We start from the raw sequence: 22,513 nt of genomic DNA, 5'->3' as shown, positions 1-22,513 counted from the left end.
GAAACGAAGTGAAATTCACTATCAGTAACAGGCATCATAACATATGACTGAAAAGTACATACTGTCTTGAAACTTCGTGGCAGAGTAAAAACTGTGTGTTGGACCGAGACTCGAACTCGGGGCTTTGACTTTGGCGGGCAAGTACTCTACCATCCTTTTTTAAAATCTGATTTTGTTCTTTGCTGTTCGTTGAATTTATTCGTGGCGGACGCGCGATGACATTCGTTCAGCTTGTTCATTGTTCCGTGCACTCAGTTTTTTTTTTTTTTTTTTTTTTTATTACGGAGGATAGCTATACTGTATGACCGAACACACTGAGCTACCGTGCCGGCATCATCAGAGCTATTCAAGCACGACTCAGTCCCCGTCCTAACTGGGGGAATAGAAGCCGTGAAAGGCAAAGTTCCCGAGTTCAAGTCTCGATCGGGCACACAGTTTCCATCTGCCAGGAAGCTTCATATCAGCGCACACTCCACTGCTAAGTGGAAATCTCATTCTGGCTACATTCTATCTTAACGTATACCTCTATCTTAATGTATACCTCTCTGCACAGACAGGAATATTTTTTACAGCAACTGTGCGAACCGCACAATTTAGAGTGCAGTTAGGTAACTTTCAGTTGTGAAAGGCGAAATAGTATGAGATCCATTGCACTAGGGAAAACACAGTTGTTCTGAAAGATTTGGTCAAATATCTCTGGTTTGAAAACCTGTTGCAAGAGTTCGTGATCTTTCGTAGCACACTTTACGAAAATGCACTGTTTACGTCAATTTGATCTCATGTTTATCTAGCAGAAAAATAATGACGTCTGTCTTAGTTCTTCCTCACAGACAATTTAGTATGTACAGAGAGGCTATATTTTCAATAGCAGCTTCGTGCAAATGAAAAATCAGACTTTTTTAAAAGTTAAGTGGCATGCTAAAACTATTTACAATGCAGTGTCTTGCTAAAACCACTCTGCAAAAGTAATTATTTTTATAGATGTAATGGCAAAATTGAAAGAAGAAAAAAGGAAGAATGTTAACTTTGAACTTACCCTTTGCAACAATGTGAGAGACATCACAAAGGGGAACAAATACTGTTTGCCGAGCATTAACTAGAAATATATGGTGTAATAAATAAAAACAATAGAGTTTAGTTACGATTATTTGACGTCGTCAGTGGAAGCAGGAAGTGATATTCTACACTTGAGGCTCTAGTATCCCCTTGAAACACTTCATTGGCTAGAGCGCTAATTTTGGTACATAGATAACACGTGTCGGCCACTTCAATAGTCATTTTCAGATCCATAACCCCAGAACGTGGAACGTATTAAACATCAGATAGAGTACTGAGCATTATCACGTGACGCAAAAAAAGGGGCAGAATCCCGTGTGCTTGATGATCTCACGTTTTCTAGACAATAACCATAACCAATAGAACACCCCATCCTGCATGATATGGGGACAAGTTGGCGCTATCCCGTTGATGGAAACTGGCGACCCAACTGCCAAACAGGGGTTATGCGCAGGTCTTCTGCCCTACGTGATAGTGCTCAGTACTCTATGGAATGTTTCATATGTTGCAAGTTCTGTGATTATTTATCTGAAGAAGGCCACTTAACTGGTTACCTATCTAACGGAACCTGCGACCAAAGCAATGAAGTGTTCTAAGAGGATACTACATTCTCAAATTTGAGATAGGACGATAACAGAAGTAAAGGCATGGAGACCCACAGAACCAGAGCTGTAAAATCAGTGTAAAAGACCCTGTTTCTGCTAGAGCCATTACTTCTGAAATACGTTGTGTCTGCTTGCCTGTCCAGGTTCGTGACGTCTCTATTTTGGTGCATTAGTATCCTATTCTTTTTCTTATGCCGTTATCCTGGTTAGTCGCAGGGTCGTCATGGTTATGAACACTGTTTTCATGGTTAAATTAAGGGTGGCCCGATGCCCACCCTGAGTGGAAGGGAAAATGTGTACCATAACTGTCTGCATGCAACGTTGTTCATGTGTAATTGAGTGAAAGTTTTCTAAATGTTTGCGAATGATATAACTGAAGTGAGACATGGGGACCGACCAGGTAATAACCTAGTGCAATGTGTTAAACCGTCTAAAATCAGCATCCAGACTGGCCATCACACCAAGCCTAGTCGTTAATCCCCAGGCGGATTCGATCCGGGGTCGCCGCTTCTACCCGACCCGGAAGCCGCTCTTCAACACACTTGTCTTTCCGGTCGGGTATGTTGGCATTAATATAATCAGCATATCTCAGTATTACGCTGTTTTTTTATAGTTATAGCGTACCATGCATTAGTTGTAGTGAAATCGAGATGCGGAAAGTAGACCACTGAGACTGAACACCAAATTTCATATGAGTTGCGAGACTCATACCTGATCTCAAGTCCATAATGGTATGAAGTATATTTATCATTGCAGAAATTGAGGATCGTATCAGTTGCCTTTGGTTCATGGTGATACTTCATAGGTCTGATTAGCCACTCTATTCGTACATGAGATGTCGGTGTCAAGAGATACATCTACCACCACAGTCTTCAGTTATCATGCCGGCTGCTTTCTCTGCCACCATGATGGTAGGTGCGTTAGAATTTCCACTGACGTGAAGCGGAAAAACAGAGGAGTCGACTACGCGGAGGCCACTGATGCCCTTTACTCGCAGACGTGGGTCGACCACTGACTCCCTATGGGTGCCCATCTGGCACGTTCCAACCGGGCGGGACCCTGAAGAAGTGAGATAGGGCAAGGCGCATCGCCAGTACTGCCTCGTGAGGCGCTGGTGCTGTAAGCACTGGCTAACGGGGATGTCGTGGACGGAGTTCACCCCAGGCACGTGGTGGCCAATGTCGACCACTTGCTGGATACCATCCAGCAGAGCCTCCACATCATCGGGATGGGACAGGTAATTGGCGGAGATCCGCGGAGGGTCTTTTGGATTTTTGCTGCGCAGCTCCAACTTACCCCTGCTAAGTGGCCGAAGCAGTGTCACCACCGGCACTATAGCAGCTTGCGCTTGTCTCAGAACGTCCAGCCAACTCAGCAGTGTGTCTAGTTTCAGACCTTGGAAGAACGACAGCATGGTGGCGCTCCTGAATGACAGTTTGTGGGTAGTGCAGTAATGGTGTATTTGAACAGTAGGGGCGCCCTTCGTCTCACTGTTTGCTCTCGCAGCGAAACCTGTGTACCGTTCACACACCGGGCAAGCTAGAGGTCCTGTCCTTTCTCTGAGGTATTTGTACACAGCGTCGATGTTTTCTGGTTCGCTGTACACATCCTTGTCCAACAAGTACGCAATGCCAACATACATTATATGGTCTTGTAAGTTCTCTCCCACGCTCAGGTTCTGAACGACAGGTATGTCAAATTTGCGTAGATGCTCCGGTCTGCCGATGCCCGAGAGCATGAGTAGCTTTGGCGAGCCTAAGGCTCCGGCGGAAATGATTAATTCCCGAGAAGCTCTTACTTGACGCGTTTTGCCTCTGAGTATGAACTCAGCGCCGTAAGCGCGTTTCGTCTTCGTATTTACTAGTACTCTAGTTACTAAGGCTTTCTGCACAACGTGTAAGTTCTTCCTATGTTTGGCTGGTGCAAGAAAAGCTTTGGCCGTACTACAGCGGGTTCCATTCCTGATGGTGTGCTGGACTAATCCGTAACCCATCATATCATTTCTGTTGAAGTCTGTGATTAAAGAATGGTTGAAATGAAGTGCTCCTGAAAAACAGAAAAAAAAGACCATAGAATAACTATACACACACAAAGAATAAAGATGACACAAATTTGAGAAACATTCTGTACCATTGTAACACAACTAATTTTTTACTAACATTCCTCCACCTTTCGTTTGGGTATTGCGTGGGAAAATTATTTACTGCTCAGGACAAAAACTTCTATAATTGTAAAACATTCCGGAATAATCCAGTAGAGACCAAATCCTGCGCGTAACTAGAAGCCACCCAGAAAATGTGATTTAGTGACATAGTTTAATATTACGTCGATATATTTGAATTACTGATGATTATTGACACAAAAAGGAACAGGAAGCGTAAGAATGATTGAATTACATGAGTGTAATGGTACCTTAAACAGAATTGGCTCATCACTTCATTATGTAGCGATGGTATTCATAGAAAATGACAAACGATGTTATTACTTACTTATAATGTTTATTACCTTTTAAATTACAGATTACTACTGTACACTTTATTAATAAGGACTCGCTATCGGATACGACTAAGATTAGTCTAAGGATTGTGTGGACGCAAATACACATTTTTTGTTATCTATAACTGCTGCCAATCTTTGACCTGATAGAAGATTCGTTGGTCTGTGATGATAGATGTTCCATTGCTTTTGATATTCCTTCAGTACACGATCTTTTGCGTTATGTTGATAACATATACCTGCTTGTTACCTTATATTTATAACACTACCGGTATGAGTCTCACTGAAGTCAGGTTTATCGTTGGTGTGCACTTCATCATGATATTTAGTTGTTTGGAACGTATTATAACGTCCTACTTCATGTACAACCCTCTAAGTACTGCAGGTGCCTCTCTTTATACGTACGATATCTGTCCTGCCGGGGAAAAAATTAGTTTACCTTGTAAGTCGACATCGATTTTCATCCGATGACGGCTTATACCTCCAGGGGTAAAGTAGACGTAATGATAATTGGTTCAACGTCGTCCGTCAACAGATAGCGTAGTGGAGTAGGTACTAGAGCACCATTTGTGTTTACGTTTTAACAGGGAATGCTCACAGCCAGGAAGGTGCGATGTGGTGTCAACGTGTGAAACAAGCAGCAACCGTGCCAAGGAAATGCGCTCGTTCTTCCTACAGCTAACTGAATGAGTTTGAAAGGGGTCAAATTGTAGCTTCCGAATGACATGATGGACTGTTCGGAGAATTTCCACCCAAGCTGGGAGTGCTACGTCAGTTCTGCAACTATGCTGATATTAGTGGTCACGTGAACATTGTCGCACCGGTAGACGAGGTTCTGGACGTTCACGCAGCATAGATGCCCTCCAGGACCGTTGTATTGTAAGGACAGCAGTTGCATATCGTACACCCACCACAACACAGATAAGAGGGCTCGTGATCCCGGATGTGCCAACACGAACTGTTGCGAACCGATTATTAGCAATGTGAGTACGGGCATCTACAACTGTAGCCCGTCTTCCAGTTACGCCATAGCACGGACGTGGACGGCTCGATCCATCAGAGGATTACCTGGAAGAAGGAGTAGCGAGCCCTGATCTTCATCGATTAAAGCAGGTTCCACCTGCACGCGAGCAATCGTCGTTCGCACGTACAACGTAGACCTGGTAAGTCTTCTCTCGTATAGCCGCGCGGGATTAGCCGAGCGGTCTAAGAAGCTGCAGTCAGTGCGGCTGGTCCCGGCTGAGGGTCGAGTCCTCCCTCGGGCATGGGTGTGTGTGTTTGTCCTTGGGATAATTCAGCTTAAGTAGTGTGTAAGGTTAGGGACTAATGACCTTAGCAGTTAAGTACCATAAGATTTCACACACATTTCTTCTTGTCTAGTATAATGTTATGGTGCAAGCCACACTTGCTCCACCGCAGACCTTGTAGTCTGGGGTGCTTTCGCTACAACTCTCGTTCACCTTGGGTGTTTCTGGAGTGAACGCTAACAAGCGCTCGGCAAGTTCAGAATGTTGTTAGACGCCGGCCGCGGTGGTCTAGCTGTTCTAGGTGACCAGTCCGGAACCGCGAGACTGCTACTGTAGCAGGTTCGAATCCTGCCTCGGGCATGGATGTGTGTGATGCCCTTAGGTTAGGTAGGTTTAAGTAGTTCTACGTTCTAGGGGACTGATGACCACAGATGTTAAGTCCCATAGTGCTCAGAGCCATTTGAAACATTTTTTGTTGTTAGACGCTCTTACAATATGAATGTGACGTGTCGTTCCAACTGGAGAATCCTCGCCTACACACTGCCCGTGAAACTCAATGTGCTCAGCAAGACGTGCAGCAACTTTCCCTGTCAGCACGTTTTCCGCACTTGCCTCCAGTTGAGCACGTGTGCGACGTGGTGGGAAGAGAAGCGATTCGTCCGACTCGTCAATCACCAACTCTACCAGAGCTACGTGAAATAGTCGAGCAGGCCTGCAATAACGTGTCCCAGGATGGTATTCGCCATCTGTGCGATCGGCTGGGCGCCAGGGTCAGCACCTGCATTCCCGCCAGTTGCGGTTACACTACGTACAAGTGTACTTCACATGGACTGTTGCAACAATAAATTTTGAGTGAAATGGAAACCTCAAAAAGGGTGCACTAAATTTTTTCCGGCAGGATATATTATTATTTGACTGTGTGTAGTACATATATGCTTCGTTTCGGTTTAGTTCTAGTCCTCCAGTGATATGCTTGTAGTAAGTGAAACCGGTTGAGAAATAAAGTTGCATATGTACAGCTGAAGGCTCATGATGCTTTACTTCAAATATCTGACGGTTGTAAGCTGATACCACTATAATGTTCTTACAAACAGATTAATTAGGTAGGTGTAAACCTTTCATACACTTATTTCAGGTTACAGAAGTTATGTAAATAAAAAATTATAAAGGAATAGATTATTTTCATCCCTTACACATTTTTATTTAATGCTGTTCACATTCATACATAGGTGTTTAACATCGGGTTTCCCATTGCAATCTTCCAACTGTCAATGTATTACACTCTTGCAATTTTTCACAAGCTGGTAGCTTACAGTTCATAACCATATCTATTTTGTTATAAATTTACAGTGTGGTGTATTTACACTTGCGATGAATGCAATAATAATGGGTAGTACTGTCACTGATTAGTTTAGTGGATATTTTGGGGTAAAGGTTTTATTAATATATTTTTTAAGTCTGCAGTGTCAGAAACTCCATTTGGTTTATCAATTTTTTATGGCATCGCTTGGAAATTTTGGACGTTCTGTTTGCTATATATGTCTAGTTGGCCTGACAGCCTACTCTACGAACTCCAAGACATGACTAGTATCCACTGCAAGCCTTATCCCATCCGTATGTGTAATAATGAGCTTCTACTAAACATAATTTTCCGATGACTAACATATTTGGTTGTCTACGAAAAGAAACTTGCTGTACTGATGTTGAGTCACTCAGTACTGTTTCTTTCCGAAACCTGCTTTTCCGAACACAGAATTGGCGCTACGCAACATTTAAGGCATGAATTTCAATATCAAAATTGATATATCCTCCACTATTGATGTAACACAAAGGTATTCATTGTCTGTATACTCTTGCACCTGCACCACCACCCCTTTCCATCACTCCTGCACGAACATGGAATCAGACTTCTTATGGGTGCCCTTAAACGGCGAATATTCCCAATCTAAACCTGTCTCTCTTTCAAATGTCCGTTTGGGGACAACACTGCTTTTTACATTTGTGGAAGTATCATTAAACAGACTTCCTTGGTGATTAGTAGACATTTGAGTTTTTAAGATGGTTCAAATGGCTCTGAGAACTATGCGACTTAACTTCTGAGGTCATCAGACGCTTATAACTTAGAACTAATTAAACCTAACTAACCTAAGGACATCACACACATCCATGCCCGAGGCAGGATTCGAACCTGCGACCGTAGCGGTCGCTCGGTTCCAGACTGCAGCGCCTAGAACCGCACGGCCACTCCAGCCGGCAGTTTTTAAGAGTCTGAGGTACTAAACAACTTATAAATTCCATGATGTAGGATTGTTAATGAAGTATATTCATCATGAATCATTTTAGAAAATACGGTCCTCGCTTATGAAGTCACAACCACAAAATGAATAGCCAACCACTAACAAGTAAGTAAACTTTGTAAAGCTATAATAAAGTTTGTAATCTACAGAACTCTGATATGCAAATCGAGCTAGTTCTCTGGTCTCTTCCGCAGGATTCTGACTTACAATTATGTGTGTCTTTCTTCGGGTGAATCCAGACTTACTAGATAGAAGGTTTGGAATACTTATTATCAGAGATTACTGGTGGAATACTTATTTTGCTGTACTGAGTGTTTTTCCACTTCTTCCATTCATCTTGGTGTTGTGTCCTGTCGTGCAGATCAAACTCTATACATATGCAATTTATTTCGTCTTGGACTGATTAACAAGGCAAAAGCTACCCAGGAAATTTCTTCGCTTCGGGATGTACAGTAGTTTGCTTCGGTTTTAATGTGACGTCGCTATACTAGTACACTTATTTTTGTTTTATAGGTCATCAGTCATCTCAGTTGCAATTACAATCTATGTTCTCAGTTATTGCCGGATGTATTCTAGTCTCTGTCCCAATGTCCTAGCATCCTATACCTTTTTCTTCTCTGTGTTTTCTATATCACCCTTTCCTCGCCTCTCCTAATTCCTTACCCTATCAGTCAACCTAATTTTCAGCATTCGTCTGTAGCATCACTTCTCATTACTTCGATCCTTCTTTTTTCTGGTTTTCCCATGGTCCATGCTTCACTACCATACAATGCTGTGCTCAAAACGTACATTCTCAGAGTTTTCTTCCTCAAATTAAGACCTGTTTGATACTGGTAACTTCTCTTCACCAGGAAAGCCTTTTTTCCCGAGTCACTCTGCCTTTTATGTCCTCCTTGCTCATTCTGTCATGGGTTACTCTGCTCCTGGCAGAATTTCTTACCTTCTGCCACTTAGTGTTCACCGGTTCTGTAGTTAAATATCTCGTCGCTTTTCTTCGTACTGCTGCTTCTCATTATTTTCGTCTTCCTTCGATTTACTCTCAATCCGTATTCCATACTCATTAGATGTTCATTCAGTTCACAAAATCTCTTAATTCTTCATCAGTTTCACCGAGGATACAAATATCATCAGCGAATGTTATTGTTACTCTCCCTACACATTGAATTTTAATCAATATTTTGAAAGTTTCATTCATTGCTTCTTCGACGTTTATCTTGAACAGTAAGGCCGAAAATGTACATCCCTTACATCCCTGTCTTCCTTGTTAATAGGCTCATATATATATATATACAACTTTCGGCCTTACTGTTCAATACAGATGCGCGGTCTAGGACGCTATGTCACGGATTGCGCGCCCCTTCCCGCCGGTGCTAGTCCTCCCTCGGGCATGTGTGTGTGTTGTTCTTAGCAGAAGTTAGTTTAAGTAGTGTGTAAGCCTAGGGCTGATGAACTCAGCAATTTTGTCCCTTAGGAATTCACCCACATTTGAACATTTGAACTGTTCAATATAAACTACGAAGAAGAAATGATGGCAATGAATGAAAGATTCAAGATTGAGATTAAAATTCAAGGTGAAAGGAGAATAACAGAAATTTTCGGTGATTATATATATATATATATATATATATATATATATATATATATATATATATATATATATATATATATATGGCAAACTGTCTTTCCACTGTGGTAACAACGGATCCAGTGAGGTCACCGAAGCTAAACGCTGTCGGCCTTGGCTAGCACTCAGATGGGTGGCCTTCCGGGTTCTCCGAGAGCTGTTGGCAAGCGGGTTCATTCAGGCTTTGTGAGGCCAGCTGAGAAGCTACATAACTGGGAAGAAACTGCTATGGTCACGAAAATTATGACAGGGCACGGCGAGCGCTTTGGTAACCTCATGCACTCTATATCCATATCTAGAGACATCTATCGGCTGAGGATGACACGACATCGGCATCGGCTTCATGCAGACTGTCATTAACATTGTGGTCATGGACACTTCCATTATCACATTCAGTAAGGCCCCTACGTGAAACTGTATCACTGCACTGATTCCATACCACTGACTGTCACATATACCTTACTTCACAGTTGTAATTCACGTCAGCTCGGAAGTGCCACATGACCGTTTAGTACCAGCTCTACACCATTTGCGTAGCTCCAATGCAACCAATGCATGCTTTTAATCGGGTAGCTTTATTCCGATCTACGAACGATGGCGGTTCGCGCATGTCGAGGCACGGACGTGAACTGCAATATTGACAATTCTAAGAGACATTTGCGGTACGCGCAAGCGCGTGCTTTCCGCTTAAATAAAGCGTGTATCCTGCAAATTATGTCTCTTGCTTGCCTGTGCAGAATTTACACTTCGCACCACAATTAGTGATGACAGCTCGAAACAAATTGGATTAAAATTCACTAAACAAGTGGTTACGATCACGTTTCATCCTCGCAGTATCTACGTCATTCACAGCAAGGCACTCAGAACATGCTGAACGCCCATTGGCTACCGGAGAATACGTGGCATAGATGCGCAGAACAAGCCTAAATTCGACCGCCATCTTCCGTGACTCCAACTATAGTACGTTTAGCGGTATACTTGTCTCGCTTAAGAAAGTCGCAATTGCACAGGTGTACCTTGCTGCAGGGCGTGGATAATAGGATGTTCCCTGGTCGGCGTGGTGACGGTTAGAGGACCCCCACGACTGTGGTGGGATCGTGCGTCTGGTAGCCCCCATACGTCCTCCGTCACCGCGTCCTCAGACTTCATGAAGAAGGGCAGCACATCCTCATACGACCAGCCGGGGCTGCCAATTGCTTCCCAATTGTCGTAATCGTATCTGCAAGCCAATATTAGCAAACTCTGTCACTAACTGGACAAAAACTAAATCGTGTAATTCTTCATTTTTACCGATTTTAGTGCGGACGAAAGGTTGTCGGCGAACCAACTAGCTCGTCGTATCAGACAAGCTCACTATTCCGATAGCAAAACGAGATTTCATCTCCCGGCGCGTTGGTGCTCTGATGTCAGGAAGCTGGAATCCCCATTTACGGAAAAACTCGTTTTGCTGTCGAAACGTTGTGCACGTCTGACACGACGATGAAACGGTTTATCTAAGAACTTGTTCATTGGCTAACAGCTTGGTCTATGTAATAAGCACTCTCTCGATTCCGAGCTTCCTTACCCACATATAGCAGCGACGGCTATCACAAAATGCTACATCTGAGGCAGGCGACATTACGTCATCTTTTCGTGGAAAACACAAATGTGAAGTTAAGCGTCTCTGTGTGTGTCAGACACTAATACTACTTCCTGGTATTGTAGTTCACGAAGACAAAATCAAGCTACCGAATAATCCGCGAAAAATGTGCAGCTATACAGGGTATGATTCAAAAGTTTCAACTCAGCATTAGAAATATATTGGACATTTAAGTACAGCGGACTAAAATGATTCAAAATATGATCCTTCAGCATCAACACAGGGGTGCCAGCGCGTCTTCCACTATTCGTAGCCCTTCTGGAAAGCTTCGGGGGTCATGCTGTGAAGGGCTCTCGTCGAAGCTTGCTGGATGGCGTCGATGGAGTCTAATCGCTTCCCTTTTAGGCCACTCTTGATTTGGAGAAAGAAGAAAAAGTCACTTGGAGTCACGTCAGGGCTGTAAGGTGACTGCAGCAATGTTGTCTCGTTGAACTTGACCAAAACTTCGGCTGCGGCGCGCGATGTATGAGCGGGCGCGTTGTCATGGTGGAGAATCCAGTCGCCCCTGATCGCCGGGCGGACGCGGTGAATTCGATCCCTCAAGCTGCGGAGCACCCACACTAAGACGATGGTCATTGTTTAAAAGTTCCCATACTCTCTCCAAATTCTGACCCATTCGGTTTGATAATGGCCTCCCAGAGCGGCCGTCGTCTTCAGCATTCCCGCTGCCATCTTTGAAGCGTTGGCTTCAAATGGCTCTGAGCACTATGGGACTTAACATCTGAGGTCACCAGTCTCCTAGAACTTAGAGCTACTTAAACCTAAGTAACCTAAGGACATCACACACATCCATGCCCAAGGCAGGATTCGAACCTGCGACCGTAGCAGTAGCGAAGATCCGGACTGAAGTGAGTAGAACCGCTCGGCCATTTGAAGCATTTGTGCCACATGAAAACCATTGTCAGGGACATGGCTCCTTCCTTAAAGGCCTCTTGAATCATACCGACAGCCTCCATGGTAGTTTTGTTCAGTCCCACGCAAAACTTAAGTCGCATAACGCTGCTCCGTCTCCTCCTCTCGCATTTTTCGACCGAAGTTAATGACACGCACTCACGCTGCAAGCGATGCGCACTCTACAGGGTTCCGGAGGCAACTGCCGCAGCGTCGGTACGTTCCCTGAGACCCCCACCGGTGGAACCGGTTCGCGCGCGCGCTTCTCTACTCAGAAATGTATCAGTACTGAAACTTTTGAATCACACCTTGTACATCTGTCAAGAAATGCGTTTCCTTCAACACTGATGTGCAGAACGTAAGTACGAAACAAAGTAATATTTGTTGATAAAGCTCGGACCACACATATAAATAAAAAAATTGTCCAAGTGCTAGTAGAACTCGCGCACTGAGTGTTCTGTACAAACTTAATTATGTGTATAGGTAGTTCATCCATTCACCGTTCTTCGGCGTAACTCGAGAGGGTTGCGCCCTTCGATATTATTGTCGTTAATTTCGAAGTGCTAGGAGTTTCAGTGATCGCTGCAGCTGCCGTTGTCCCGAGCCTTTGCCGCCGTTGGTCCCAGCCGCCGCTGCCGCCGCCGCCGGTTCCCACCACCGCCGCCGCCGCCGCCGCCGCCGCCGCCGCCGCCGCCGCCGCCGCCGGTCTCCCGCCGACGCCGGTTGCCGCCATCGTATCCGGTTCCTGCCGCTGCTGCCGCTGCTGCTGTTGCCAACCGCCGCCGCCGCCGCCGCCGCCGGTTCCCGCCGCCGCCGCCGCCGCCGCCGCCGCCGCCGGTCTCCCGCCGACGTCGCCGCCGGTTGCCGCCACCGTATCCGGTTCCTGCCGCTGCTGCTGTTGCCGACCGCCGCTGCCGCCGCTGCCGCCGCCGCCGCCGCCGCTCCCTGCCCGTCTTTCTTTCTGTCGTCTCTGCTTACGTCTTACCCTTCCTCTTCGTCAGTCTCTTGTCCTTGTCCTTTGACTGTCCCCTGTTATTTTTCCTCTTTTCCCCTCTCCCACTTATCCTCTCACCATGACAACCCCCACAACTACCGCCACTACCACTGCAATCGTGTACACGTCCCCCTCACTTGCTGCCACCACCATCACGTGGTGTGCTCATTCACCGCCTCCCCCATATATTCCCCCCCTCCTCACTCTTCCCACCCCCGCTCCTTTTGTTGCTCCCTCCCCTGTTCCTACCCCCCATGCCTCACGTGACCCATTCCCTCCCCTCCCACATGTGACTCATGCCACCCCCGCCAGGGTTGTTGCCCGTCGGGCCACCACCCACGCCACACCATCATCATCGTCATCACCATCACCATCACCATCACCATCGCCCTCGCCATCGCCAGTGCCAACCACTGCCACTGCATCTTCTGTGGCGCCAGCTCCAGCCCCAGCGCCAGCACCACCACCACCACCAGTGCCTGCACCGCCGGTGGGACCTGCCGTCTCCCGCCATCTCCCGGTCGTCCCCATCCCCCACACCTCTTCCCGTCCCTCTCCCGCTGTGAAACGTCCCAGCGGCACCCCAGCCTCTTCTGCTCCCAAGAAGTCGCAGACTCTCCCCCCTCCAACCCCCCAGGATGCCATGGATACCACCTCACCTTCCCTATCTACTCCCTCCTCTACCTCCCCCTCCTACAGGTACCTCCTTTCTCACCCTGATCCCTCTCTCCTGGAGGCCCGCAATCTTACCCTTCTCCTCCGCCAGCACTTCCCCGGAGCCCCGATCTCCCTTCTCACCCCCCGTCGGGACTCCGTCCTGATCACATCCCCCAGCCCCACCCTCCACTCCGACATCCTCTCCCGCATTCCCCTCAAACGGTTTGGTCCCCATGCCTCCCTTGCCCCTGCTCCCCCCCCCTCCTCATCCCGACAACCCCAGCCGCCCCGTCGCCCACCGACCCTCACTGCCGTGATCACTCGGCTTAGCCCGATGATCACGGAGGAGGAGGTGTTGGCGGAGCTGAAGGCCCATCCCTATCTAGAGGTTCGAGCTGTCCGCCGGATTCACAATCCAGCCGGCCCCACCCGCCTCATGCGGGTGTTCTCCGAGCATGCTCCCTCCATAGACCTCCTCCTCAAGGAGGGTGCCCTCCTTTTCAACCGCCGTTATAAGGTCGACCCCTCCCGCTCCCCTCCACAGTCCATCCGCTGCCAGAGGTGCTTGCGCTATAATGCACATCCTACATCTGAGTGCCGCGAGGCCCCCGTCTGCCCGCACTGCAAAGAAGCGCACTTCCTCCGGCAGTGCCCCAACCTTCAGTCCCCCCCCTCCTGTAACACCTGTAACCTCCAACACCCAACCTACTCCCAAAAGTGCAAGGCCCGACCCCCTCCCTCCGCTCCTGAACTCACTGTCCCTGTCCGCCCCTTGGATGCCCCCACCCCTCCCGGCAATTCCCTCCGTCCCCCCCCCCACAGCTGAGGACATCATCCGCTTTGTAACCGTTGTCCTTCAGAACATCCACCCCTTTCAGCGCCCCCACACCCTCCAGCAGGTATCCCTTGCCGCCCGTTCCGTCTTCCAGCTCAACACTTACGCCACCTACTCCCATAACCAGGCCCATTTTACCTTCTCCCGTCTCGACACCCTCGTCTAAATTCCCACTATGGCGCGACAGCAACGTATCCTGTTTAACAACATCCGTTCCCTTCCTGTCAACAAGAATCTCCTTATGCATACCCTCACCACCCACCGCGTGGATGCCTTCCTCCTAAACGAAACATTCCTCCAGCCCCACCATACTGTCCATACCTCGCCCTACCTCCTTCACCGCTCTGACAACCCCCTCCCGATAGCGCGTGGCGGAGTTGCCATTGGCCACCATCGCCAGATCCCTGTTCGGCTCCAACCCCTCCTTCCCAACCCCACGGAACACCTGATCCTTAGTCTATTCTTCCCCGGCCTCACCGTTACCTGCGCCACCATCTATGTCCGCCCCTCTGCCCCTATTCCTTTTGACTTCCTTTCCCACATCGACCGTACCTTCTCCTCCTACGTGATTGCCGCAGATCTCAATATCCATAGTCGCTCCGCCACCCAGTTATGGCGGTGGCATCGGTTCCTCGCCACCATCCAAGGAGATGTCCTTCCTCTTCCCCAACACACCCGCCCTGAATCCAATACCACACCCGATGTCGTCCTAGCCTCCCCCAGTCTCCTTGGCCGCATAGCGGTGGACGTCCTCGACCCTATTGGCAGTGACCATCTCCCTGTCCTTCTTACCATATCAGACGGTCGTCGCCCCCGTCCCGATCCTCGCCTTGACCCTCCCCCCAAGTATGTCCACGATTACTCCCGTGCCGACTGGAATGCATACCGGGATACCCTTACTACCTGGGTCGATAGCCACCCCCTCACCTACCACCGCCCACATGACATAACCCATGCCGCATCCTTTCTCCAGCAGACCTTGTCTGAGGCCGTGGAGGCCCACATCCCTACCGTCGCCATCCACCCGCACCGTCCCACTTTACCCCCACAGGCCGTCCTCCTCCTTCGAGAATCCCGTCGTCTCTACCGTGCCTTCCTCCACACGCGTGACCGGGACATACTACAACGCCACCGGCAACTCCAGAGACACATCCGGAACTTGCTCGCGGCTAAGAAACGCCGGGACTGGCGACAGACATGCACCCGTCTTAATGCTACCCTACCTATTAACTCGTCCAAATACTGGTCAGCCTTCCGCCGCCTTACTGGATCAAAACCCCCCCCTTACTATCCTCTCCTTCATAATGACAATCCCTTTCCTGACAACCTTAGTAAGGCCAACCATTTTGCCTCCTACCTCACCGATGTCTTTACCATCCCTGACGATCCCCAGTTCGATTATTCCCTCTTCCCCGATGTCCGCGATCGAACTGACACCTCTATCCCTCCACTAGCTCCTGGCTTCCAGTACTTGGACAACATTACACACACTGAACTCAATACCCCTATAACTACTCAAGACATCATCGATATACTCCGCACCAAACGCAACACTGCTCCTGGTCACGACCGTGTTACTTACCGTCACCTCCGTGAAGCTCCCGCCCCCTTCCTCTCCACCCTGGCCAGGCTGTACAATGTGGTCTTGTCCACCGGCTTCTACCCCGACCTGTGGAAAACCTCCCGGATCCTGATGTTCCTCAAACCCGATAAACCACCTTCCGCTGTCTCCTCCTACCGTCCTATAAGCCTTACCTCGGTCTTCAGCAAGGTCCTGGAATCCATTCTAACCCGCCGCATCCACCAGCATCTCCACCGGCACCGCTTCCTTCCCTCCACCCAATGTGGCTTTCGACCATCCTTCTCTGCCGATGACCTTCTCCTTCACCTCACTCACCTCCTCTCCGAACAACTCAACTCCCGTCGCTCCGCCATATTCCTCTCCCTTGACCTTGAACGCGCCTATGACCGAGTGTGGCATTCTGGTCTCCTCTTCAAGCTCCAAACCTTTGCTCTTCCTATTAACTACGTCCGTCTGATCGCCTCCTTCATTTCCCACCGCCCTTCCTATGTCACTATCCACAACACTGATTCCTACACCTTCTACCCCTCTGCCGGTGTGCCCCAAGGTTCCGTCCTTTCCCCTCTTCTTTACCTTCTTTATACGGCGGACATGCCTCCACCTGCACCCCCCCTTCACCTTCTCCAGTACGCCGATGACACCGCCTTCCTTGCCCTTGCCCCCACCCTGCAACGCTCCCAACACCTTCTCCAATCCCATCTTGACCGGTTCACCTCTTGGTGTAACCAGTGGTTGCTCAAGGTCAATCCTTCCAAGACCCAGGCAATCATCGTAGGCAAAACCACCCCTTCCTTCCGTCTCCTTGATTTCTATCTTACCATTTATGGCCGTCCTATTAACCTCACACCCACCCTCAAGTACCTTGGCGTCACCCTTGACCGTCGCCTCTCCTGGACCCCTCATCTCCGGACAATCCAAGCCAAGGCACGCTCCCGACTCCACCTCCTGAAGCTCCTTTCTGGCCGCACATGGGGTCTGGACCCCTCCACCGTCCTCCACACCTATAAATCTCTCATCCGCCCTATCCTCTGTTATGCCCATCCCGCCTGGATCTCTGCCCCGCCTATCTTTTACAAATCCCTTCAAATCCTTGAACGGCATGCACTCCGCCTCGCCTATCGCATCCGCCTCCCTTCCCCCACGCGGCTCCTCTATGACCTCATCCCCTTCCCACACCTCCTTCTCTTCCTCCAACGGATACGGATCCTCTACACCTCCCGCAAGCTTGATCCTCCCCACCCGCTTGTCTCTTCCATCCTCTCCCACCCCAACCCACTGCCGCGCCTGTACTCCTGTATCCCACCTGCTCTCCATCTTCACACTCTCCACACCCTCTCCCAAGGTGGCTTCCGCCGACTCCCCCTCCCGGATGATGCCCTCCTCCCCTCCATCTACCCCTCCTACCAACTTTGAGCCTTGCCTTCCCCTCTCCTCTCATTTTCCTGTGGGCACCCTCTCTCCCTTCTCTCCCTCCCTCTCTCCCTCCTTTCATCCTTACCTCCCCTCCCCCTCTCCCTGGGCTTCCACCCCCCCTTTTTTCGTTTTCTCCCCTCCTCCTCCCTGGCATCCTATCTCCCCCTCCCTCCTTCCCTCCCCCTGTTTTTTCCCTTGGCAGGCCCCCAGCTTTTCGGTGTGGACAGTGCCCCTGCAAGCGCCGAAGCCCATCTCCGCAGTGTCCGTGTCTTTCGTCCCGTCTGTGCCTCGAGTGTTTCTTCGTTTTCTGCTCCACCGTTCACCTGTGCTAGTGTTCTCTGTTCCGTGCTGTGCTGCCCGTCTTTTTAAAACTGAAACAGTGCTGCGTCGGTGAACGACTTCATTTCTTTTTATTCTCTGTTGTCTTCTGATTTTTGTCCTCCATGTCTGTGTTTTGAGATTATGTCTTCCTGTTTTTATCTCTTGTATGTTTCTTGTGGCCGAAGAGCGGCATATTAGGCCGCTGCCGGCCTACCTTTGTAGGTATAAAATGACAATAAAGGAAAAAAAAAAAAAAAAAAAAATTCATCCATTTGAGGAATCGAGAATCTCGATCACTTTTACTTGTTATCGACGCTGATACTAACATGATATCGGTCCCTTGGATTTCAGTATTATGGAGAATGCTTTAATTTCAGTAATATATATGTGACAAAGTCATGCGGCAGACAGACGACTATTATTAAAGTAATCAGTACTTCTCCATTCAGGCAGACTAGTCTGTGAATGTTTACTTCACATACAATTTCAAACGCCATATACAGGGGTGTCCATTGTAAGTGACCGGGCCAAATATCTCACGAAATAATCATCAAACGAAAAAATTACAAAGAACGAAACTCGTCTAGCTTGAATGTGGAAACCAGATAGCGCTATGGTTGGCCGCTAGATGGCGTTGCCATAGGTCAAACGGATATCAACAGCGTTTTTTTAAAATAGGAACTCCCATTTTTTATTACATATTCGTGTAGTACGTAAACAAATATGAATGTTTTAGTTGGACCACTTTTATCGCTTTGTGATAGATGGCGCTATAACAGTCACATAATATAAGTACGTGATATCACGTAACATTCCGCCAGTGCGGACGGCATTTGCTTTGTGATACATTACTCATGTTAAAATGGACCGTTTACCAATTGCGGAAAAGGTCGATATCATGTTGATGTATGCCTATTGTGATCAAAATGCCCAACGGGCGTGTGCTATGTATGTTGCTCTGTATCCTGGACGACATCATCGAAGTTTCCGGACCATTCGATGGATAGTTACGTTGTTTAAGGAAACAGGAAGTGTTCAGCCACATGTGAAACGTCAACAACGACCTGCAACAAATGATGATGCCCAAGTAGGTGTTTCAGCTGCTGTCACGGCGAATGCGCACATCAGTAGCAGACAAATTGCCCGAGAATCGGGAATCTCCAAAACGTCGGTGTTAAGAATGCTACATGAACATCGACTGCACCCGTACCATATGTCTGTGCACCAGGAATTGCATGGCCACGACTTTGAACGTCGTGTACAGTTCTGCTACTGGGCACAAGAGAAATTACGGGACGATGACAGAATTTTTGCACGCGTTTATTTAGCGACGAAGCATCATTCACCAACAGCGGTAACGTAAACAGGCATAATATGCACTATTGGGCAACGGAGAATCCACGATGGCTGCTACAAGTGGAACATCAGCGACCTTGGCGGGTTAATGTATGGTGCGGCATTATGGGAGGAAGGATAATTGGCTCTCATTTTATCGATGGCAATCTAAATGGTGCAATGTATGCTGATTTACTACGTAATGTTCTACCGATGTTACTACGAGACGTTTCACAGCATGACAGAATGGCGATGTACTTCCATCATGATGGATGTCCGGCACATAGCTCGCGTGCTGTTGAAGCGGTATTGAATAGCATATATCAAGACAGGTGGATTGGTCGTCGAAGCACCATATCATGGCCCGCACGTTCACCGGGTCTGATGACCCTAGATTTCTTTCTGCGGGGAAAGTTGAAGGATATTTGCTATCGTGATCCACCGCCGACGCCTTATAACATGTGTCAGCACATTGTCAATGCATGTGCGAACATTACGGAAGGTGAAATACTCGTTGTTGAGAGGAATGTCGTTACACGTATTGCCAAATGCATTGAGGTTGACGGACGTCACTCTGAGTATTTATTGCATTAATGTGGTATTTACAGGTAATCACGCTGTAATAGCATCCGTTCTCAGAAATGATAAGTTCACAAAGGTACATGTATCACATTGGAACAACCAAAATAAGATGTTCAAACGTACCTACGTTTACTATTTTAATTTAAAGAACCTACCTGTTACCAACTGTTCGCCTAAAATTGTGAGCCATATGTTTGTGACTATTACACCACCATCTATCACAGCGCGAAAAAAGTGGTCCAACTAAAACATTCAGGTTTCTTTCCGTATTACACGAATATGCAATAAAAAAGGAGGGTTCCTATTTTTAAATCGCAGTTGATAGCCGTTTGACCTATGGCAGGGCCATCTAAGGGGCTAACCATAGCGCCATCTGGTTTCCCCCATGAAACTACACAAGTTTCGTTTTTTGTAGTTTTTTCGTTTGACGCTCATTTCGTGAGATATTTGTCCCCGTCACTATCAATGGACCGCCCTGTATACGAGCAGTAATAACAGCTTGAAATATGATGGTGGATAAATTCCGAAAAGCGTCATTTGGGCCAAGGTCATTCCTTGCCTGATGTTTGCTGAGTGAGGTGGCTCAGTAGTTAGCACACTGGACTCGCATTCGGGACGACGAAGGTTCAGATTTACGTCTGTCCACCTAGACTGAAGTTTATCGTGATTTTCCTAGGTTCCAGGCAAATGCCAGTAGGGCTCCTTTCCAGGCAAATGTCAGTATGGCTCCTTTGAAAGGGCACTGCCGATATCCTTCCCTATGCTTCAGACAATCCGAGCTTGTGCTCTATCTCTAATGATGATGTTGACGGGACGTTAAACCCAATTTTCGTCACTTTTTTGCCTGAGAACTGACTTTTACCAAGGCGACCCAATCAGCCTGAATGCAGAACTACTGATTGTTTTAATTTCAAATCTGATGTCGGATAACAGATGACCGAAGATTTATTTTTTCAAATGTTCAAATGTCTGTGAAATCTTATGCGACTTAACTGCTACGGTCATCAGTCCTTAAGCTTACACACTCCTTAACCTAAATTATCCTAAGGACAACCAAAATACACACACCCATGCACGAGGGAGGAGTCGACCCTCCGCCGGGACCAGCCACACTGTTCATGACTGCAGCGCCCTAGACTGCTCGGCTGATCCCACGTGGCATTTATTTTTTCGTGTAGTATAACAACAAATTAACAATTTTCGTATTTTTTCCTTTATTTGTGCTGTGAAACATTGTTTCACTCCAAATTTCATGATCCTGGGCCAACGGGCAGTATCCTTTAGGTTTTGATGCGTGAAGTTGCGAGTATCAAAATATGTGACCTACATGGCCGCATCTTTGAAGCTTACATTTATAACAACGCCAAGGGTCCACAGACTTTAGTATGTGAAATAAATTTCGACTTGATACCTTTTCCTGTCGCTGGCGTTTACTTAAAATTTTCTCCAGCGTATTTAACACAAAGAAAGGCTTTAATAACTTCGTATTCATATTTTTTATGTTTTTAAAGCAGAATAATGAACAATTATTATGATTCTGCTGCATCATTTCATCCTATGCAATCGTAGCTAGTCAAGATACAAAAATCAACTTTTCACGGAGGGTCAGTTTTACTCACATTAACACAGATTTGGCCATGAGGTTGCTTGTGGAGGCCTTAAGTCATCTTGAAAACGTTATATTATTCTTTTGAAACAGTATATCCTGAGGTACCACATCCCATTATAGGCTGATAGATCTGTCAGAAGCGGCTCGTGCTTCTTAAGAGCAGAAGGTAAAGGAACCGTATCTGAAGGGAAAAAAATTGGGGAGTTATCCCAAAAAACAAAACCGCCTATTTCCTATTAAATGTTAACCTGTTATATGATATCCTACTAGTCTTATACAAAGAAATGATACCCCATTAGCTGGGACGTGTTTAGATGAACAATAATTTGCCGCGGTGCTACAGCTACAGATGACGAGAAATAAATAAAGATGGAAGCAACGCTTTTGAGAAATCTATACATACTCCGCAAGCTAACATGCGGTCCGTGGAGGAGGATAACCTGTAACAATGGTAGTCATTTCCTGACCAGTTCCACTCAGAACTAGAACGAGGGAAAAATGACTATCTATGAGGCTCTATATCAACCCTATTTCTCGTATCTTGTCTTCGTGGTCCTTATGTGAAATTATACTGCCGGCAGTATAATTGTTCTGCAATCAGCTTCTAATGCTGGTTCACTAAATTTCTTCGAAAAGAAATTCGCCTTTCTTCAAGGGATTCCCACTCGACTTCCCGAGGTGTCTCCGTAATACTTGCGTGTTGTACGAACGTACCGGTAACAAATCTACGAGCCGTCCTCTTGAACTACTTCGATGTCTCTCTTCAATCCGACCTTGTGCGGTTCCCAACCGCTCGAACACTAGTCAAGAATAGGTCGCACTAGCGACCTCGTTCACATGCTTGGCAAAGAAAGCAACCGATTAATAATATTACCACTGCACTCACCTTAAAGTAATACTGTAAGCAAAGCACAAAGGGCCGGCCGCTGTTTAAGTGGTTCTAAGTCTAGGGGACTGATGATCTCAGTTAAGTCCCATAGCGCTCAGAGCCATTTGAACCATTTTGAAAGCACTTTGGGTAAAGGCTAATAGTAATAGCGATTGAGGCAGACATTTATAATGACTGACCTGTGCCCACGGAGGTAGTACATGTCGTTGATGCTGCTGCTACCTCCAAGACCGCGGCCGGTCACGATGGTACAGCTGTTTCCCAGGTGTCCTCGGCATGCGTCGGCTTCCGGCTCCGTGTGGAACATCTTGCCGCTGGAGCGCAGTGCGACTGGCGAAACCAGGCCGGGCACTTCTGAGGACACGTGCGGCGCCGACCCCTCCTCCAGAAGCAGCACCTGGTGGCCAGGAATCCTCGCAGCTCATCCAAGACTCGTCGTTT

The 22,513-nt window shown here is 47.4% G+C and overlaps 1 protein-coding gene across 1 annotated transcript in view; it reads right to left on the bottom strand.

Moving 5' to 3' along the window:
• Positions 1–2,505: 2,505 nt before the first annotated feature.
• The window catches only part of LOC126284933 (L-sorbose 1-dehydrogenase-like), a 37,217-nt gene continuing 17,209 nt past the window's right edge, over positions 2,506–22,513 (bottom strand). Inside the window, exons 2-4 of the mRNA XM_049984234.1 lie at positions 22,252–22,469; positions 10,342–10,544; positions 2,506–3,707 (exon numbers count right to left, since the gene is read on the bottom strand). Coding sequence (XP_049840191.1) covers positions 2,506–3,707; positions 10,342–10,544; positions 22,252–22,469 — 1,623 coding nt within the window. The remainder of the gene's footprint in view (positions 3,708–10,341; positions 10,545–22,251; positions 22,470–22,513) is intronic.

The sequence above is a fragment of the Schistocerca gregaria genome, chromosome 1 (genome assembly GCF_023897955.1).
Source record: "Schistocerca gregaria isolate iqSchGreg1 chromosome 1, iqSchGreg1.2, whole genome shotgun sequence".
NCBI lineage: Eukaryota > Metazoa > Arthropoda > Insecta > Orthoptera > Acrididae > Schistocerca > Schistocerca gregaria.
The sequence above is the reverse complement of the archived record's forward strand: the minus strand, read 5'-3'. Positions and strand labels throughout refer to the sequence as shown.